At 41.0% G+C, this 16,950-nt stretch overlaps 1 protein-coding gene across 2 annotated transcripts; it reads left to right on the top strand.

Moving 5' to 3' along the window:
• The first annotated feature begins 707 nt into the window (after window positions 1-707).
• LOC117385668 (heterogeneous nuclear ribonucleoprotein C) lies at window positions 708-16,770 on the top strand. 2 transcript variants are annotated; one of them, XM_033982971.2, is made up of 9 exons: window positions 708-760; window positions 2,177-2,256; window positions 4,488-4,756; window positions 6,263-6,335; window positions 6,616-6,666; window positions 9,397-9,560; window positions 10,034-10,147; window positions 13,291-13,445; window positions 14,285-16,770. In XM_033982971.2, exons 2-9 carry the CDS (start codon window positions 2,252-2,254, stop codon window positions 14,384-14,386), a joined length of 933 nt encoding a protein of 310 aa, XP_033838862.1. In that variant the 5' UTR covers window positions 708-760; window positions 2,177-2,251; the 3' UTR covers window positions 14,387-16,770. The 2 variants fall into 2 exon arrangements, with proteins under 2 accessions (XP_033838862.1, XP_033838861.1); XM_033982970.2 differs by having other exon boundaries at window positions 10,025-10,147; window positions 14,285-16,360.
• The last annotated feature ends 180 nt before the right edge of the window (window positions 16,771-16,950 follow it).

Below are 16,950 nucleotides of genomic sequence, written 5' to 3' on the forward strand. Positions count from 1 at the left end.
TTGTAAAGTTTTTATTTCACGAGAATGACAACAGAGACAAGAGACAAAAACAAGACTTATACAAGTGTTTGGGTAAATCTATCCCAACACTTGGTAGTTTTTTGTTTTGTGTGTAGCCTCCCCATCTCCATGGATGCAAGCGCCTCATCTCCATGGATGCAAGCGCCTCATCTCCATGGAGACAAGCGCCTCGTCTCCATGGAGACAAGCGCCTCCTCTGGATGGGGAAGCAACACAGAAAACATAACATGTTATTGCTTTGCCTAGAATATTACAAAGTACGGCATTAAATGGCCGGGAGAATAGCAGGTAGCACGTGCCTGCAAATAATCTACACCACAGCGCCCTCGTGCGGCAGTTTTGGTAACACACAGTTGACGTCATCGCAGTTTAATTTAGGATCAACAGGCCACAGATTTAGGCCACATATTTGATTTAGAGGAAATGGGCCATGAATAAACTCAATATCTACAGAGATACACAGACAAGGGGCGTTTGAATGTCAAACTAAAGCATTTCACAAAAGCCCTAAAATAAATGGGACAAAGGGGGATTTTGAGGGGGTCACTTGTTTTATTGCACAGCGTACACCGGCTGTATAGGTTTCCTCAGTCTTCCTCAGTCCCCGCCCGACTGGAGCGCGCCGCGGAGTAAATGCGCTGTGTCACTGCGCCATCAGTGCAGAAGAGTTTGCGTCAAAGGACGAGCTCACTATTTGAACATTTTACAGAAACGACACATTTTGCTCTTAAAGGTCGTGGTGAGTATTTTGTCCGCAGACATTTTTACATTTTTCCTTCCTTTTTGTTTTGTTTTTGGATTTTTTTCAGCGCTGCTTTTTCTATTTTGGACAGGAATGTGCTAGCAGGGAGCTAGCTCATGTGCTAGCTAGCGTGCTAGCAGGGAGCTAACGGGCTAGCAGGGAGCTAGCTCCTGAGACATGAACCGCCCTGTTGTTTTTAGCCTTTCTGCTGCTGGATTCATTTTAGCGCCGATTTTTCCAAGTCCAGTTGTTTGTTTTTGTAGGATTCATTGTGAAGACTTTTCTCTGAGAGACTGCTAATGTTTTGGCAGCTTTTTAGCCCGTTAGCCGTAGCTAACAGCTGTGTGCTAGCTCCGCCGTGATGTTTGACGCAGATTTGCAGGTTTTGGTTTTTGCAAACAGAGGAACTGGTCAGAATGCGTACATTTTTGTGCTTTTCATTGTGTGTTGGCTAACATTAGCCATGCTAGCCCGAGGCCCGTGTCACACTGCAGCCTGCAGGGGGCGCTGTTGTGGATGGTTTAGGTAATTGCCCTCTAATCTCTCTTTTGTCCTTTTCCGGAATCGGGGCTTTTTGTGGAGTAGATTTTTGTGTTTTTGAACAAAGAAGTGCATTTTTAGATTTTGAAGTTTTGGATAAATTCTGAAGCAGCTGTTTGTGACTAAATGTGCACCTGAAAAACACAGAATCACAGTATAAAAGCACACAGGTGTACAGGCCTCCTGTTTAACATAGAGCATAAGTATAATCACCTCACACACCCCTCTCCTCTTACTCTGCTGTACAGAAGTGCAACATGCTTTAATACATGTGCTGTTTCCCCATAAACGTCCCTCCACTGCCCTTCCTCAGGTACAGTTAATAATATTTAACTCCCCTTGAGACTGTGCCAAAGGAATGTGAAATAATGTTAGAGACTCCCTTAACCAAGGTCATATTTGAATACATTACTAAGCATGAATCACATGGAACATACTGTACAGATGAATTAAACATATTTGCCAAGTACCAAGCACTGCTATAAATTTTGCACAATATATCACCTAAAAACTCCTGAAAAGAACAAAATGTCCCTGTATTTTAGCCCTCTACACACGTGTTCTTGTACTAGTTTATCTGTTCATATTTCAGTCGTTAAAATGTTAATGCTCCTGGGGCTGTTTACAATGTGAACTCTCAACAGAATCTGACGTTCTAAATGTATAGCACAAAATCTAACCTCAGTCTTGAGAAATATCACATTCATTTCCAAAATGTGTCAGTCCTTATTAATGTTATGCAAAACTTCTATTGTTCCTTAGGCCTTACAGACACCCATAGCCCCCCCTAGTGGTCCTGTACTGAGTAGTATGTGTTGGGGAGATATTTCCACTTGTTTTAAGTTGACTGGGGTATGTTTTCTGTCACCTCAGTAAAATCGAAGCCCATTGAAGGTCCACGATACACCTCCTCACAGACGCAGGCTTCAGACGACACCCTGCGAAACCATGGAGTGAGTGCCACGGTCCCTCCCTGTCCTCTGGGGGGCACTGTTTTACATGTTTCACTGAGGCTCTGGGCTTATTATGGGGCTGCTGTTTATAAAATGCTGTTTTATAAAAGTGTTCAGTGGTGTTGGGGGCTTAAGAGTCGCTTATAATCTTACTGCAAACAATGAACTGTCTTTGCAATAACATCATAGTTAAAAGAAATGTTTGAAGAGATGGCTGCAAATCTGACTGGGGACTAATAAAAACAGCAGTAATATCAGAAAAAGTCAAATGTATGAAAATATAAGTTTTGATATCTGTCACTATTTGGGAGAGCACTTTAGATTGTTGCTACTCACCAGTTCAGTTTCTATGCAAAGATTTGCAGAAAGGGGTTTGATGGAATCTTGAAATATTCTGATTCTGTTTTGTCATTTCTATTAATAATTAAAGGGCCTATACTTGATTTCAAATCAGGAACATGTTTTAGTTTATAGTTTTAGCCCTTTCTGTGATATTGACACAGCAACAAGTGCCAGGCAGATGTGTCCTTATAGTTCTCACATCTCTGCTACTATTTACCTTTTAGTTACTGTTGAAAATGCATCATGGTAAAGAATCATGTAACAGTGAATAAACGTGACCCTGTCTGCAGCTCCTGTCTTAGTTATCACCTGAGAAAATGCAGAATAAAATAAATTATATTTCACAGTTTTTTCTTATTAGCAGTTTTTTCATTTAGTGCATGATGTAAAGAGCATTTATTTTAAGAAAACATTCAGATCAGTTATAGGCCCTTTAATCCTGAAAAAAGTACTATGAAAATATTGAATCTGAAAAGTGGATGTCATTGAAGTCCTGGTGCCTCCAGCCCGATCTGCGTCACATCTCTTCATTGGTTTTAAGAAATCTAACTAATAGACAAGAGGTGGTGACCAACACAACCTTAACTACAGCGGTTTACTTTGTGACATGAACTGAATGCCTCACTAATCCTTTTCTTTCTCAGGATCCAGAAGACGATTTTTTTTTTTTTTTTTTTTTACTTTTTTAAATTGAAATCTCAATGAGCCAGTTTACATAGAAGAATGTTGGCTTTTTTTTTTTTTTAAGGGCATATAGACCTAACACTGGGCAATGTGACAAAAAGATCTACATTTTTCTATAATCTTGGTGACAGTTTAATGGATTTACCATCTCGTTATCCTGCCTCTGTGTCTGAACATTTTGGAGTTGACACTTTTTTTTTTTTTTTTTTTTATAAATAGGCATGGATTTACAGATGGCAGATTGAGCATTTTTTAGGTCTGGATCATTCCTTTTTCACAGCTGAAGCCAAAATATCTTAAATTTATCCCAGAATGGTAGATTTAACTGAAAAGAAGTGGGTTTTCTTTTCATAGTTTACAGATATTGGTCAAAAATAGACAGGTTAATCAACATTCATAGAAAACAAGCAAATGAAGAAGTGTCCCAGAGCGCCCCCTGTCCTTAGACCCTCCTACTGCAGGAACAACTCAAACAAATCCAGTAACTTCCATGGACTAAACCAGGACTAAACCAAGTCTAAACCAGGACTAAACCAAGTCTAAACCAGGTCTAAACCAGGACTAGACCAGGATCAAGACTAGGGGACAGAGGGGCACTCATCCAGGATAGGGTGAGGGTCGTCCAGGTGAGGGAAGGATCCAGGTCCACAGAACAGGATCAGGTTATAGGAGGGGCATCTAGGTCCAGTCATCCCTGGGCTTTCAACGGGAGGGCATCTGAAACAATTGCACTGCCCAGAGGGCAGTGGAACAGGAAACATGTGAACATCAATGAACTGAACTCCAGGTGAATAGTGAATGTTGTTGACAGGGAAAGTCTGAGGAAACAGAGGATAGTCCGTTACCATAGTGACCATATGTCCCACACTTAGGAAGCTCAGCCAAAACTGGGTTTTATCAGAAAATTTGAAACGGTAACTGCACGAGCTCCTGAGGCTCCTTCACTCTTGTATTGTCATGTTGCCCTTTGTAGAGTTATGCAAAATTTTTGGCAATTATTTGTTTACATATTTTTTAAGAGTTTGGGAAAGATTATGTTCCATCTTTGAAACACAGATTTTTAAATAATACTTTTTTACTTGGATTTGGATGGATCTAACCTTAAGTTTTCCTTCCAGATCCCTTCCCCTCACACACTCCAGTGTATTTTAACCTTCTCACTTAAACCTGTAATTTTTGTTTATTTTTTATGTTCGCTTCTCCAGTCGCTCGCCCACCTCCTCCAGCCTCATGGCCAGCAGCAATGTCACCAACAAAACCGACCCGCGCTCTCTCAACTCCCGGGTTTTCATCGGGAATCTCAACACGCTGCTCGTCACCAAGGCCGACGTGGAGGCCATTTTCTCCAAATATGGGAAGATTGTGGGCTGCTCCGTGCACAAGGGCTACGCGTTTGTCCAGTACGCCAACGAGAGGAACGCCAGGTCTGCTGTGGCCGGAGAGGACGGGCGAATGATCGTAGGACAAGTGCTCGGTAAAGACCCAAGTTTAAAGTGGAACTAGGCCAAGGGTCATTTTCATATGTGACTGTTTGGACGGCCCACTAAATCTGAACTTATATTAAAATAAGATATAGACCAGATTGTTTTTTACTATTAAACTGTCGCAAGAGTTGGAAAGTAACTGAACACATGCGCCAAGAGTTTATCTTCTGAATACTGTGTCTGTATCTTGGTACAGTTACTACACTTTTATAAAGTCAAAGGAAAACATGGCAGTACTTCATCATGAAGTTTAGGTTCAAACTGCACAGAATCAGTGAGAATAATATAAACCCGGCTCTTGTGGTGAGACGTGTCCTTCACAGAACAAACACTGCACTATAATATAATGCAGCTCAGAGTTTTCAGAACTCAGTACTCTGATTGGACCATGTATCAGAAAACTTTACAAAATATATATTTTACTGCAGGTATTGAGTATTTTGTGTCTAAATACATTTGCACACAGTTCTTCGCTCGTTGTGTTTATGCTGTTTGAATTGCATTGTCTATGGTTCCTATGGATTTTTTTGGTTATTTTAGAACAAACTTAATTTTGCTAAATTTGCCTCCTTTACTCCTCCAGACCCCGCCCCTCCTCCTTTACTCCTCCAGACCCCGCCCCTCCTCCTTTACTCCTCCAGACCCCGCCCCTCCTCCTTTACTCCTCCAGACCCCGCCCCTCCTCCTTTACTCCTCCAGACCCCGCCCCTCCTCCTTTACTCCTCCAGACCCCGCCCCTCCTCCTTCACTCCTCCAGACCCCGCCCCTCCTCCTTCACTCCTCCAGACCCCGCCGTCCTCTCCTCATCTCACTCTTTTTCTCCAGGTCCTGTCCAGTTTAACAGGTGGTTGTGGGTGGAGTAGGGATGGACGATATATTACTTCCAGTGTTGGTCTTGACTGATATTGATACAGATCATTTGGTATTGATCGATATCGATACTCAACACCGATATTCTATACTGATTTTTTTTTTTTGCGCTGTCCTATTGTGTCCTATTGTGCCCTTTTGGAAAGGGAAATGGAAGACCTTTACCATAGTGAAAAGTTCATTACAGATCTTTATTTTATTTATTTATGTCGTTTATTTGACAGGGACAGTGTACATTAATTAACATTTCTGTAAATGCACCAGAATTAGCCAGATGGGCTATTTTTCATCTGTAGTCCCTGGACCGATGGTAATTGATTATCTTAAAACATAGTACATCTTCACTTCACCTTCAGATTTTAGCTTATTATAGCCCAAATATCGGTATCAGCAAAGATTGATTTTCGGTCACAGATTTTCGGCCAAAATCGTATCGGCTCAAAAAACTCCATATCGGCCTGTCCTGAGGGGGGAGTTTAGTCCCACTTTGACGATGATTCAACCATATTTGTAAATAATATAATGTAAGTCGTGATCCTGGTTCAGATTTTGAAGTTCACATTTAGACAAATATCAATGTCCTTTATCAAATATCAATACCAATTTTTTACATTTGTCCTTTTCAGATATAAATTTGGCCGGAGAGCCCAAACCACATCGATCCAAAACCACCAAGCGCTCGGCCGGAGACATGTACAGGTGAGAGTTTAAATCATGTGTTTTAAAGGCACTGGACTTGAGTTTTACTGTATTAAAATGTGAAAAACAGAACTAGTTCATTTTAAACGGTTTGCAGTGGCCCAAAGTTATTCCTCACTGACCTTCTCTATTCTTTTGACCTTGACCTTTTATATGGACATTTAAGTGAGCTGCTTCCTCATCATCAGACAATAAAACTCTTTATAATTAGAAACAGAGTGGACACACGTTATGGCTGCACTGAAGCTTTTCCATTCACTCAGTTTTTCTGTTTTTGCAGCAGTTCCTCGTTGGACCTCGACTACGACTTTCAAAGAGATTATTACGACAGGTGAGTTCTGCTGTTTGTTACTGATGGATGTGTTACTCTAGACCTGTTTCGATACCATGATAATCGCACTCTGTCTTTTTTAGACAATAGAATGTGATTTTTAACATTAAATATCAGGATTTTTTACACTAACGATGGTGCACAGCAGACGGTCGTTTCACGTGAGTCTTTGTCTGGGCACAGTTGTTTAAAAGTCTAAAGTTCCAGTCACAATAGATGTTTTCTGCAGAGCTGTGATGTTCTTAGTGTTTCCTCTTTGTTTCATGTTCAAACAGCAGCAGTGTGATTTGCTTTTTTCTCTTCAGGCTGGACGATCGTTCTCCTGACGATGCTCATATGAAGTAATTAAAGTCAAAATTTGTTCATATGCATCATTTGTAACTTGTAAAATTGAAGTGTTCAGTAGCAAAACCTGATATCTCTGTTTTGAGATGTTTTCAATGACCATAATGTCGAGTGGATTTTATCGTGACGGGATGGAGTTTTGTTCTGACAGCAGTTAAATACATTTGACTTCTTAAATATTACTTTTACTAATATTGTACTAAGAGTAAACTACAAACCTCCGATGACTTTTTCAAATGGCACTTCTCTGTTTTTACAAATAAACTCATCTAATGTTCTATTGTACAACATGGTGCCTTTAAAGCTGCACTATGTAACATTCCTGGGGGAGGGTCCATCACCAAACTGTCTCTAGAGATTTCACTGCTTTGCCTGGGAGGTTCCAAACTCTGGCATTTGACTTGTCCATCTCCATGGAGACAAGTCCAAAATCACAACAGTCACCAACAGAAAGTTAGAAAATCAATCAAATTAAAACAGACATTTGTCAGTAACAGACACAGAGATTAAACAGGAACAACATGTGAAGAGCAGTGAACAAACTCCAGGTGAACTGAAGAGTGAAGCAGCTGAGGGCAAACAGGAGGAAACGGAGTCTCAGTCTCCACACTCCCCCAGAGCTGCTCCTGAAACAGAGGACAGTGTCTCCACACTCCCCTAGAGCGGCTCCTGAAACAGAGGACAGTCTCAGTCTCCACACTCCCCCAGAGCTGCTCCTGAAACAGAGGACAGTGTCTCCACACTCCCCCAGAGCTGCTCCTGAAACAGACAGTCTCAGTCTCCACACCCCCCCAGAGCTGCTCCTGAAACAGAGGACAGTGTCTCCACACTCCCCCAGAGCTGCTCCTGAAACAGAGGACAGTGTCTCCACACTCCCCCAGAGCTGCTCCTGAAACAGAGGACAGTGTCTCCACACTCCCCCAGAGCTGCTCCTGAAACAGACAGTCTCAGTCTCCACACCCCCCTAGAGCTGCTCCTGAAACAGAGGACAGTGTCTCCACACTCCCCCAGAGCTGCTCCTGAAACAGAGGACAGTCTCAGTCTCCACGCTCCCCCAGAGCTGCTCCTGAAACAGAGGACAGTGTCTCCACACCCCCCCAGAGCTGCTCCTGAAACAGAGGACAGTCTGTGTCCACACTCCCCCAGAGCTGCTCCTGAAACAGAGGACAGTGTCTCCACACCCCCCCAGAGCTGCTCCTGAAACAGAGGACAGTCTCAGTCTCCACACTCCCCCAGAGCTGCTCCTGAAACAGAGGACAGTCTCAGTCTCCACACTCCCCCAGAGCTGCTCCTGAAACAGAGGACAGTCTCAGTCTCCACGCTCCCCCAGAGCTGCTCCTGAAACAGAGGACAGTGTCTCCACACTCCCCCAGAGCTGCTCCTGAAACAGAGGACAGTCTCAGTGTCCACACTCCCCCAGAGCGGCTCCTGAAACAGAGGACAGTCTCAGTGTCCACACTCCCCCAGAGCTGCTCCTGAAACAGAGGACAGTCTCAGTCTCCACGCTCCCCCAGAGCTGCTCCTGAAACAGAGGACAGTGTCTCCACACTCCCCCAGAGCTGCTCCTGAAACAGAGGACAGTCTCAGTGTCCACACTCCCCCAGAGCGGCTCCTGAAACAGAGGACAGTCTCAGTCTCCACACTCCCCCAGAGCTGCTCCTGAGGCAGCTTCAACTGAAGGTTTTATTTCTGCTCCTGTCCTGGACATGAGCTCATTCAAAGAGGATCGTTTTAAGCCTGGTCTTAAACGTAGAGACTGTGGAGCCTTTTTAACACAAGCAGGAGCAGATTCTATAACACAGGAGGCAGGTCAAGTTACAGGTCAGATCTGTGGAGAGGTGAAAGTTTTCTTTGAGCAGTAAACACCTTTAAGTGCATATGAGAGGTTTTGATGATTGTCTAATTTCTACTGTTGTAAATACAAATTATAGTTTTAAACCAACTAATACAAATTTGAGAAGAAAATTTGAAAAATATTTTGAAATTCTAAACATCCTGATGACGTCACACGAGGTTCGGCACAATTTACACAAACATTTTTTCAGATTTTTAAACATGAAATTTAAAAAAACATACAGGTATTTTTATATTTTTATTTATTGAATCATAATCTCTGACAGAGGAGTTTTGACACGGTTGCTAGGTAACAGTTCTCTAGTGTGATGCCATTTCCAAAGTAAAAATTAGAAAAAAAATACTTTACTAAAACACAGTTAAGATTATTATATATATTTTTTTCTAACTAGACACTTCAGTTGGACAAATGTAAAATATATGTTTAATACCCTCTGTGGAACATTCCAGCAACAATAACATTTACCTACAGAAAAGTTACTTCAGTCTGTGAGTGTTTCTTTATGTGTTTTTCTTTTGTTTATCTCGTAGAATGTACTCGTACCCGTCACGTGTGCCGGCCCCTCCCCCTCCTCTGTCCCGGGCCGTCATCCCGTCCAAACGTCCCAGAGTCAGTCTGAGCGGAGGCAGCAGCCGCAGGACCAAGACCATCTCCTCGTCCTCCAAGAGCAGCCAGCGCACCTCCTACAGAGCCAGTACTGTCCAGTCTACTGTCACTGTGTTAATGAAACAGACGCTCGGCAGAACAATCACAGTTAGATATTTTCACAAATCAGCCCCCGTGTGGAATTTATGTCGACCAAAATGTGTGTATTGACTATTCATTTAATTTAAGGATTTATACGAGGAGCAGGAGAAGTGAGTGAGCTGAAGATTTTGTATTTTTATATTTATATGTGAAAGGTCAGATTAAACTTGAATTGAAGTGCAGTTTCCTAGTACGTTTTTCTGCATAATTAATAGTTAACATTTTATATAGAGTTAACATGTAACTCTCTCCTTTACACCGAGCTAATATGTAAATCACTCGTCTTTATGCAGACTTCGCGTTTGGTGTGAACTCACCATTAGTCGACTAGAGCCCTCGTCTGAACCACAGAGACGTGATGAACTGACTCTGTAAATCTTTGGGTTTAAGTGTATTTTTTTCTCACCTTTGGCTTCCCAGTGAAAGTGGACGAGCTGCAGACCATCAAACGGGAGCTGACTCAGATCAAGAGTAAAGTGGATCATCTCCTGGACTCACTGGAGCGAATGGAGAAGGACCACAGCAAGAAATCAGGTCAGAAACTGCACGTTCTACTGTGCTACGATAAACACTACTGCTGTGCTACGATAAACACTACTGCTGTGCTACGATAAACACTACTACTGTGCTACGATAAACACCACTACTGTGCTACGATAAACACCACTACTGTGCTACGATAAACACTACTACTGTGCTACGATAAACACTACTGTGCTACGATAAACACTACTACTGTGCTACGATAAACACTACTACTGTGCTACGATAAACACCACTACTGTGCTACGATAAACACTACTACTGTGCTACGATAAACACTACTGTGCTACGATAAACACTACTGTGCTACGATAAACACCACTACTGTGCTACGATAAACACCACTACTGTGCTACGATAAACACCACTACTGTGCTACGATAAACACCACTACTGTGCTACGATAAACACTACTACTGTGCTACGATAAACACTACTACTGTGCTACGATAAACACTACTACTGTGCTACGATAAACACCACTACTGTGCTACGATAAACACCACTACTGTGCTACGATAAACACTACTACTGTGCTACGATAAACACTACTACTGTGCTACGATAAACACCACTACTGTGCTACGATAAACACCACCACTGTGCTACGATAAACACTACTGTGCTACGATAAACACTACTACTGTGCTACGATAAACACTACTACTGTGCTACGATAAACACCACCACTGTGCTACGATAAACACTACTGTGCTACGATAAACACTACTGTGCTACGATAAACACTACTGTGCTACGATAAACACTACTACTGTGCTACGATAAACACTACTGTGCTACGATAAACACTACTACTGTGCTACGATAAACACTACTACTGTGCTACGATAAACACTACTACTGTGCTACGATAAACACTACTACTGTGCTACGATAAACACTACTACTGTGCTACGATAAACACTACTACTGTGCTACGATAAACACTACTGTGCTACGATAAACACTACTACTGTGCTACGATAAACACTACTGTGCTACGATAAACACCACTACTGTGCTACGATAAACACCACTACTGTGCTACGATAAACACCACTACTGTGCTACGATAAACACTACTGTGCTACGATAAACACTACTACTGTGCTACGATAAACACTACTACTGTGCTACGATAAACACTACTACTGTGCTACGATAAACACTACTACTGTGCTACGATAAACACTACTGTGCTACGATAAACACTACTGTGCTACGATAAACACTACTGTGCTACGATAAACACTACTGTGCTACGATAAACACTACTACTACTGTGCTACGATAAACACTACTACTGTGCTACGATAAACACTACTACTGTGCTACGATAAACACTACTACTGTGCTACGATAAACACTACTACTGTGCTACGATAAACACTACTGTGCTACGATAAACACTACTGTGCTACGATAAACACTACTACTGTACTACGATAAACACTACTACTGTGCTACGATAAACACTACTACTGTGCTACGATAAACACTACTGTGCTACGATAAACACTACTGCGCTACGATAAACACTACTGCGCTACGATAAACACTACTGCGCTACGATAAACACTACTGCGCTACGATAAACACTACTGCGCTACGATAAACACTACTGCGCTACGATAAACACTACTGCGCTACGATAAACACTACTGCGCTACGATAAACACCACCACTGTGCTACGATAAACACTACTACTGTGCTACGATAAACACTACTACTGTGCTACGATAAACACTACTACTGTGCTACGATAAACACTACTACTGTGCTACGATAAACACTACTGTGCTACGATAAACACTACTACTGTGCTACGATAAACACTACTGTGCTACGATAAACACCACTACTGTGCTACGATAAACACTACTGTGCTACGATAAACACTACTGTGCTACGATAAACACTACTGTGCTACGATAAACACTACTACTGTGCTACGATAAACACTACTACTGTGCTACGATAAACACTACTACTGTGCTACGATAAACACTACTGTGCTACGATAAACACTACTACTGTGCTACGATAAACACTACTGTGCTACGATAAACACTACTGTGCTACGATAAACACTACTGTGCTACGATAAACACTACTGTGCTACGATAAACACTACTACTGTGCTACGATAAACACTACTACTGTGCTACGATAAACACTACTACTGTGCTACGATAAACACTACTGTGCTACGATAAACACTACTACTGTGCTACGATAAACACTACTACTGTGCTACGATAAACACTACTACTGTGCTACGATAAACACTACTGTGCTACGATAAACACTACTACTGTGCTACGATAAACACTACTACTGTGCTACGATAAACACTACTACTGTGCTACGATAAACACTACTACTGTGCTACGATAAACACTACTGCGCTACGATAAACACTACTGCGCTACGATAAACACTACTGCGCTACGATAAACACTACTGCGCTACGATAAACACTACTGCGCTACGATAAACACTACTGCGCTACGATAAACACTACTGCGCTACGATAAACACCACTGTGCTACGATAAACACCACTGTGCTACGATAAACACCACTGTGCTACGATAAACACCACCACTGTGCTACGATAAACACCACCACTGTGCTACGATAAACACTACTGTGCTACGATAAACACCACTGTGCTACGATAAACACCACCACTGTGCGCTGAAACTGCAGCTGATGTCATCATTTTCTGGAGGTGTAACTGTAGGCACTGCTCTGTCTGTTAGCCTTTAATCTGAGCTTTGTTTTAACACAATCTGAACTAGAACTATAACATGTGAGCTGATCTGTGCTGTTAAACAAGTCTCTCAAATAACATTAGTCTCTCTAGCATTAGCATTAGCGTTAGCATTAGCGTTAGCCAACAGTTTTTCAGTGAGTCGTCCACAGGACGTGTCTTTGTCTAATGAAATCCTGGGTTTCTGTTACAATATAATTTTACAACTTACAACCGGGGCAGACCCCCACCACAAAAGTTACAGAGTGCGCCTTTAAAACAGTGTTTTAAATAAAAGAAAATAATTGCAGTGCTTACAGTTGTCTTTAATAATAAATAAATATTCTAATTATAATTATATGATTTATTATTTTCTCAGACGGTAAAAGCAACAAGACTGAGCCCGGGGAGGTGACGTCTCCTCCTCACTCCAGTAAAAACATGGATCTGAAGAGAGACAGAGACAGTCAAGAACCAAACGACTCTGAGGAGGAAGAGGAGGAGGAGGAGGGAGACCTGCTGGAGGAAGAAGAGGTGAGACACGATGGAAGAATACTGTAAAATGTATTTAGTTACAGAATACTCAATACCTGTAATAAAAAGTATTTTGATTGGCCCATGTGTCAGAATACGTTACAGAGTACTTTATTCTGAATACTTAGAATAGTAAACGACTGAGGGATTAAACAGACACTACTTTAAAATGTAGGATTAAAAAAAATTTTATGTTTCACAATTTGTTCTGCATTTATTTGTTATCACTGATTAGAGAAGGAAAACTCTCACCAGCCTCAAGAGCAGAGTTTCATATTTTTCTCACCGATTCTGAGCCGTCTGAAGCCAAATTGTGTGATCAAGTACTACGAAGTATTTCTTTGATTTGGAATGCATTTTTATAAAGTCAAAGAGTAAATGCAGCAGAATACAGTTCAACAAAGCTCAGATTAAAGTCTGACTTATCTGAACTCCAACAGGTGAGTAGATTTGTGCTGTTAAAGTCCCTCGCAGATAACATCAGTCACAAGCTAGCATTAGCATTAGCATTAGCATTAGCATTAGCCAACAGTTTCGGTGAGTCACTCTCACTGTTTTGTGTAAAATCAAACTAAGCAGGACCATGAGCTCAGACTGATCACAGGCTCCTGAACATGTGCCCTTTAAATCCATTTTGTTTTTTTTATTCTACTTATTGCTAATGTATCGCCACAGTAACTGCTGAACATTCTACCATAGGCACACAGGCAGAACACCCCATGATGATGTCACTGCAAAGTATCAGTTGCTCAGCTCAGTTTTGTTGTGATGCGACATGAACACAACTCCTTCACTGAAAAAACATTGTTTTGGACCCGCCTTTACTTCCACGTTCACAGGTGAAGAGTCAGGGGCGTGACGAGGACGAGGAAGAGGAAGAGGAAGGGGAGCACGTGGAGGGAGACGACGACGGCGATAGCGTCAACGGAGACGACTCTTAAATATAAACAACACAACTGAGCATGCTCCGAACCACATCCCTACTGAACATGCTCCGAAACCACATCCCTACTGAGCGCGCTCTGACCGGGCCAGCGCTCACTCTGCCAAACAGAATCCTCTACACAGATAAGACGACTTGAAACGAGGTGATATTTATGTTAATGTCAGTCGTTTTGCGTCGCTTCTGACTGGACAAATTGTAGGAGTGAAGAAGTTTGTCTGTACATCCAAACTTCTTCACTCCTACAACAATTTGTCCACAGATTTAAACTTTGTCTTTTAACTGACCCTCTGTTATTGCTTTACCTGGAGTGTTCCACTGTATGGCATTACACTTATCTAGCCTATCTCCATGGAAACAAGCAGGTGACGCCCTCGGCCAAGTAAGGTCTGTAAAAAGGCAATCCCTGCTCATAATAATGTGTGTGTTTAGGTGTAAAATAGATGAGTTTAATGCCATATGGTGTAATATTACAGAAAGTAACATTGGACTTGCTGTTTTGCTGATGCTTAAATTTTAAAGAAAAAGTTTTAAAAATGAATAATATTTTAATCACAGACTTTAAACTCTTCTGAACTTGTGGATTCAAGTCGTTTGGTCTGTTCGACGGCTCTGTTTCGCCTCATTGTAGATAAAGCTGCTCTAATGAAGCATGTGGCTCGTTCGCTCTCCTCTTTTCGGTCGACACTGCAAAATTCTAAATCTACGGACTTTAAATTACTTGAATTCAGAGCAAATATTTTGATTTGAGTGTTTCTGATTAGGTTTGCACAAAATATTCAACACTTGTATTTAAATACTGTTGAAAAGACGATGATAATGTGCTTGTGTCCATGTCGTAAAACACTTTTTGTCATGTTCAGTTTAATTTAATGATGCACTGTGTAACTTTTCTGGTGGTTTCTGGTTCACCGCCTGCTTGTCTCTGTGGAGATGGTATTGCTTTGCCTGGAATGTTCCACAGTGTGTCATTAAATGTGTCTATCCTGCGTTTATGTCCTGTTCATACAAAGTACAGTGTTGGTGCTGTGGAACATTAGACGAATCATTCACATCTACAGAGACCAGCAGGTGGCAGACCACAGAAACAGAAAAGTTTCACACTGCACCTTTAAGACATTGATGTTTTTGGTTTAATTTATTAGTTTAGGTAGCTTTGTTAAAATCAAAACTTGGTGTCTACAGTAGGAATCAAACAAATATAGAAAATTATGAGTAAAATAAACTTAAAGCAGACCTATTGTGCAAACTGTTCAGATGTTTCTCCATGTTCTAGTCGTTTCTTCTCGTTGAGCCTCTGAAGTTATATTTGGAGTGATTCATGTTTAATCTTTAATCGCTTATTTTCAAGACGATACTTTACTCACTGGATTTGGCAGCGTCGTGTCGTCATTTTGGTACAAATGAAAAAAACAGGATCCAAAATGAGTAAAATAACCGTGGAGGTTTGGTGCAGCTGATGTTACAGCCCTGTTCATGACAAGTGAATCTTTTCTTGTATTTATTTTCCTGGTAAATCTAGATTGTGCAAGTTATTTCTGTATATTTTCTGTTATTTTAAGCTGGTGATGCTCTTTCTGTATAATCTTTTTTTTTTTTACTCCACTGATAAATGATGTATTGAAGTCAATTTTTCGAGGTCAACATGTTTCAAAGCGTCAGCTCGGACGATGGCTCTGAATTGAAGTAGTTTGAACTTTTTGTAGACGTCTTGTTTTGCATTGTGATGACATTGTACCAGAGATTTATCTGTACTTAATGTTTTTTACTGGGTTCATGGACTCTCAAAGTTAAAAAACTCCACGGACGTGATTCCAAAAGTGTTTTTAGCTTTGATGAAAAAATCTGAATGTTTTTCCCTCTCTGTCGTCTGTTCAAATGTGTGTCTCTGTTTTTATACTGTTCTGTTTCAGTTTGACTGTAAAGGAAATACATTGCAATAAAATGTGAAAATTTTACTTGAATTTGGACGGTTTTAATTATTTCAGTGGATTTACACGACCAGTGAAAGGTTTGACCACATCCTCTCATTCAGAGTTTGTTTTAGGTCCAACCACAAGACGTCAGATATTTGGGATTATGTAGCAAAGAAAAGTAAAATAACTAAACTATGTTTTATATTTTATATCCAAATCCTCAGAGTCTCGTCCCTTTGCTGTGGACAAACCCTTGTCTTTCTCTTCATGATGAAGCTCATGAAATGGTTTTCACTTCACAGCTGAGGTCAAGGTTCAAAGCAATTTGTTGAATTTTATCTAAAAGAAGTTTTGAGTTATTTTGAGTTTGTTCTTTACTCCATTCTACATGTGTCATTCATTGTAGATTTTCACTGAAAGCATCAAAATGATGTAAATAATCATGAAAATAAAGAGACATGGAAGGAAAAATGTCCAAATGTCTGGTCACATTTTATATTTTGGTTTATATTTGTACATTTTCAGTCGTTTATTTCTCCTTAATATGTGCAAATGTTCCATAGTGACTACTTGTCTCATGGAATGTTTCATGGTATAGCATTACACTTACTGCAAACTACAATCTAACTTTAAAATAACCTTTTTG

The sequence above is a fragment of the Periophthalmus magnuspinnatus genome, chromosome 17 (assembly GCF_009829125.3).
Source record: "Periophthalmus magnuspinnatus isolate fPerMag1 chromosome 17, fPerMag1.2.pri, whole genome shotgun sequence".
Taxonomy (NCBI): domain Eukaryota; kingdom Metazoa; phylum Chordata; class Actinopteri; order Gobiiformes; family Gobiidae; genus Periophthalmus; species Periophthalmus magnuspinnatus.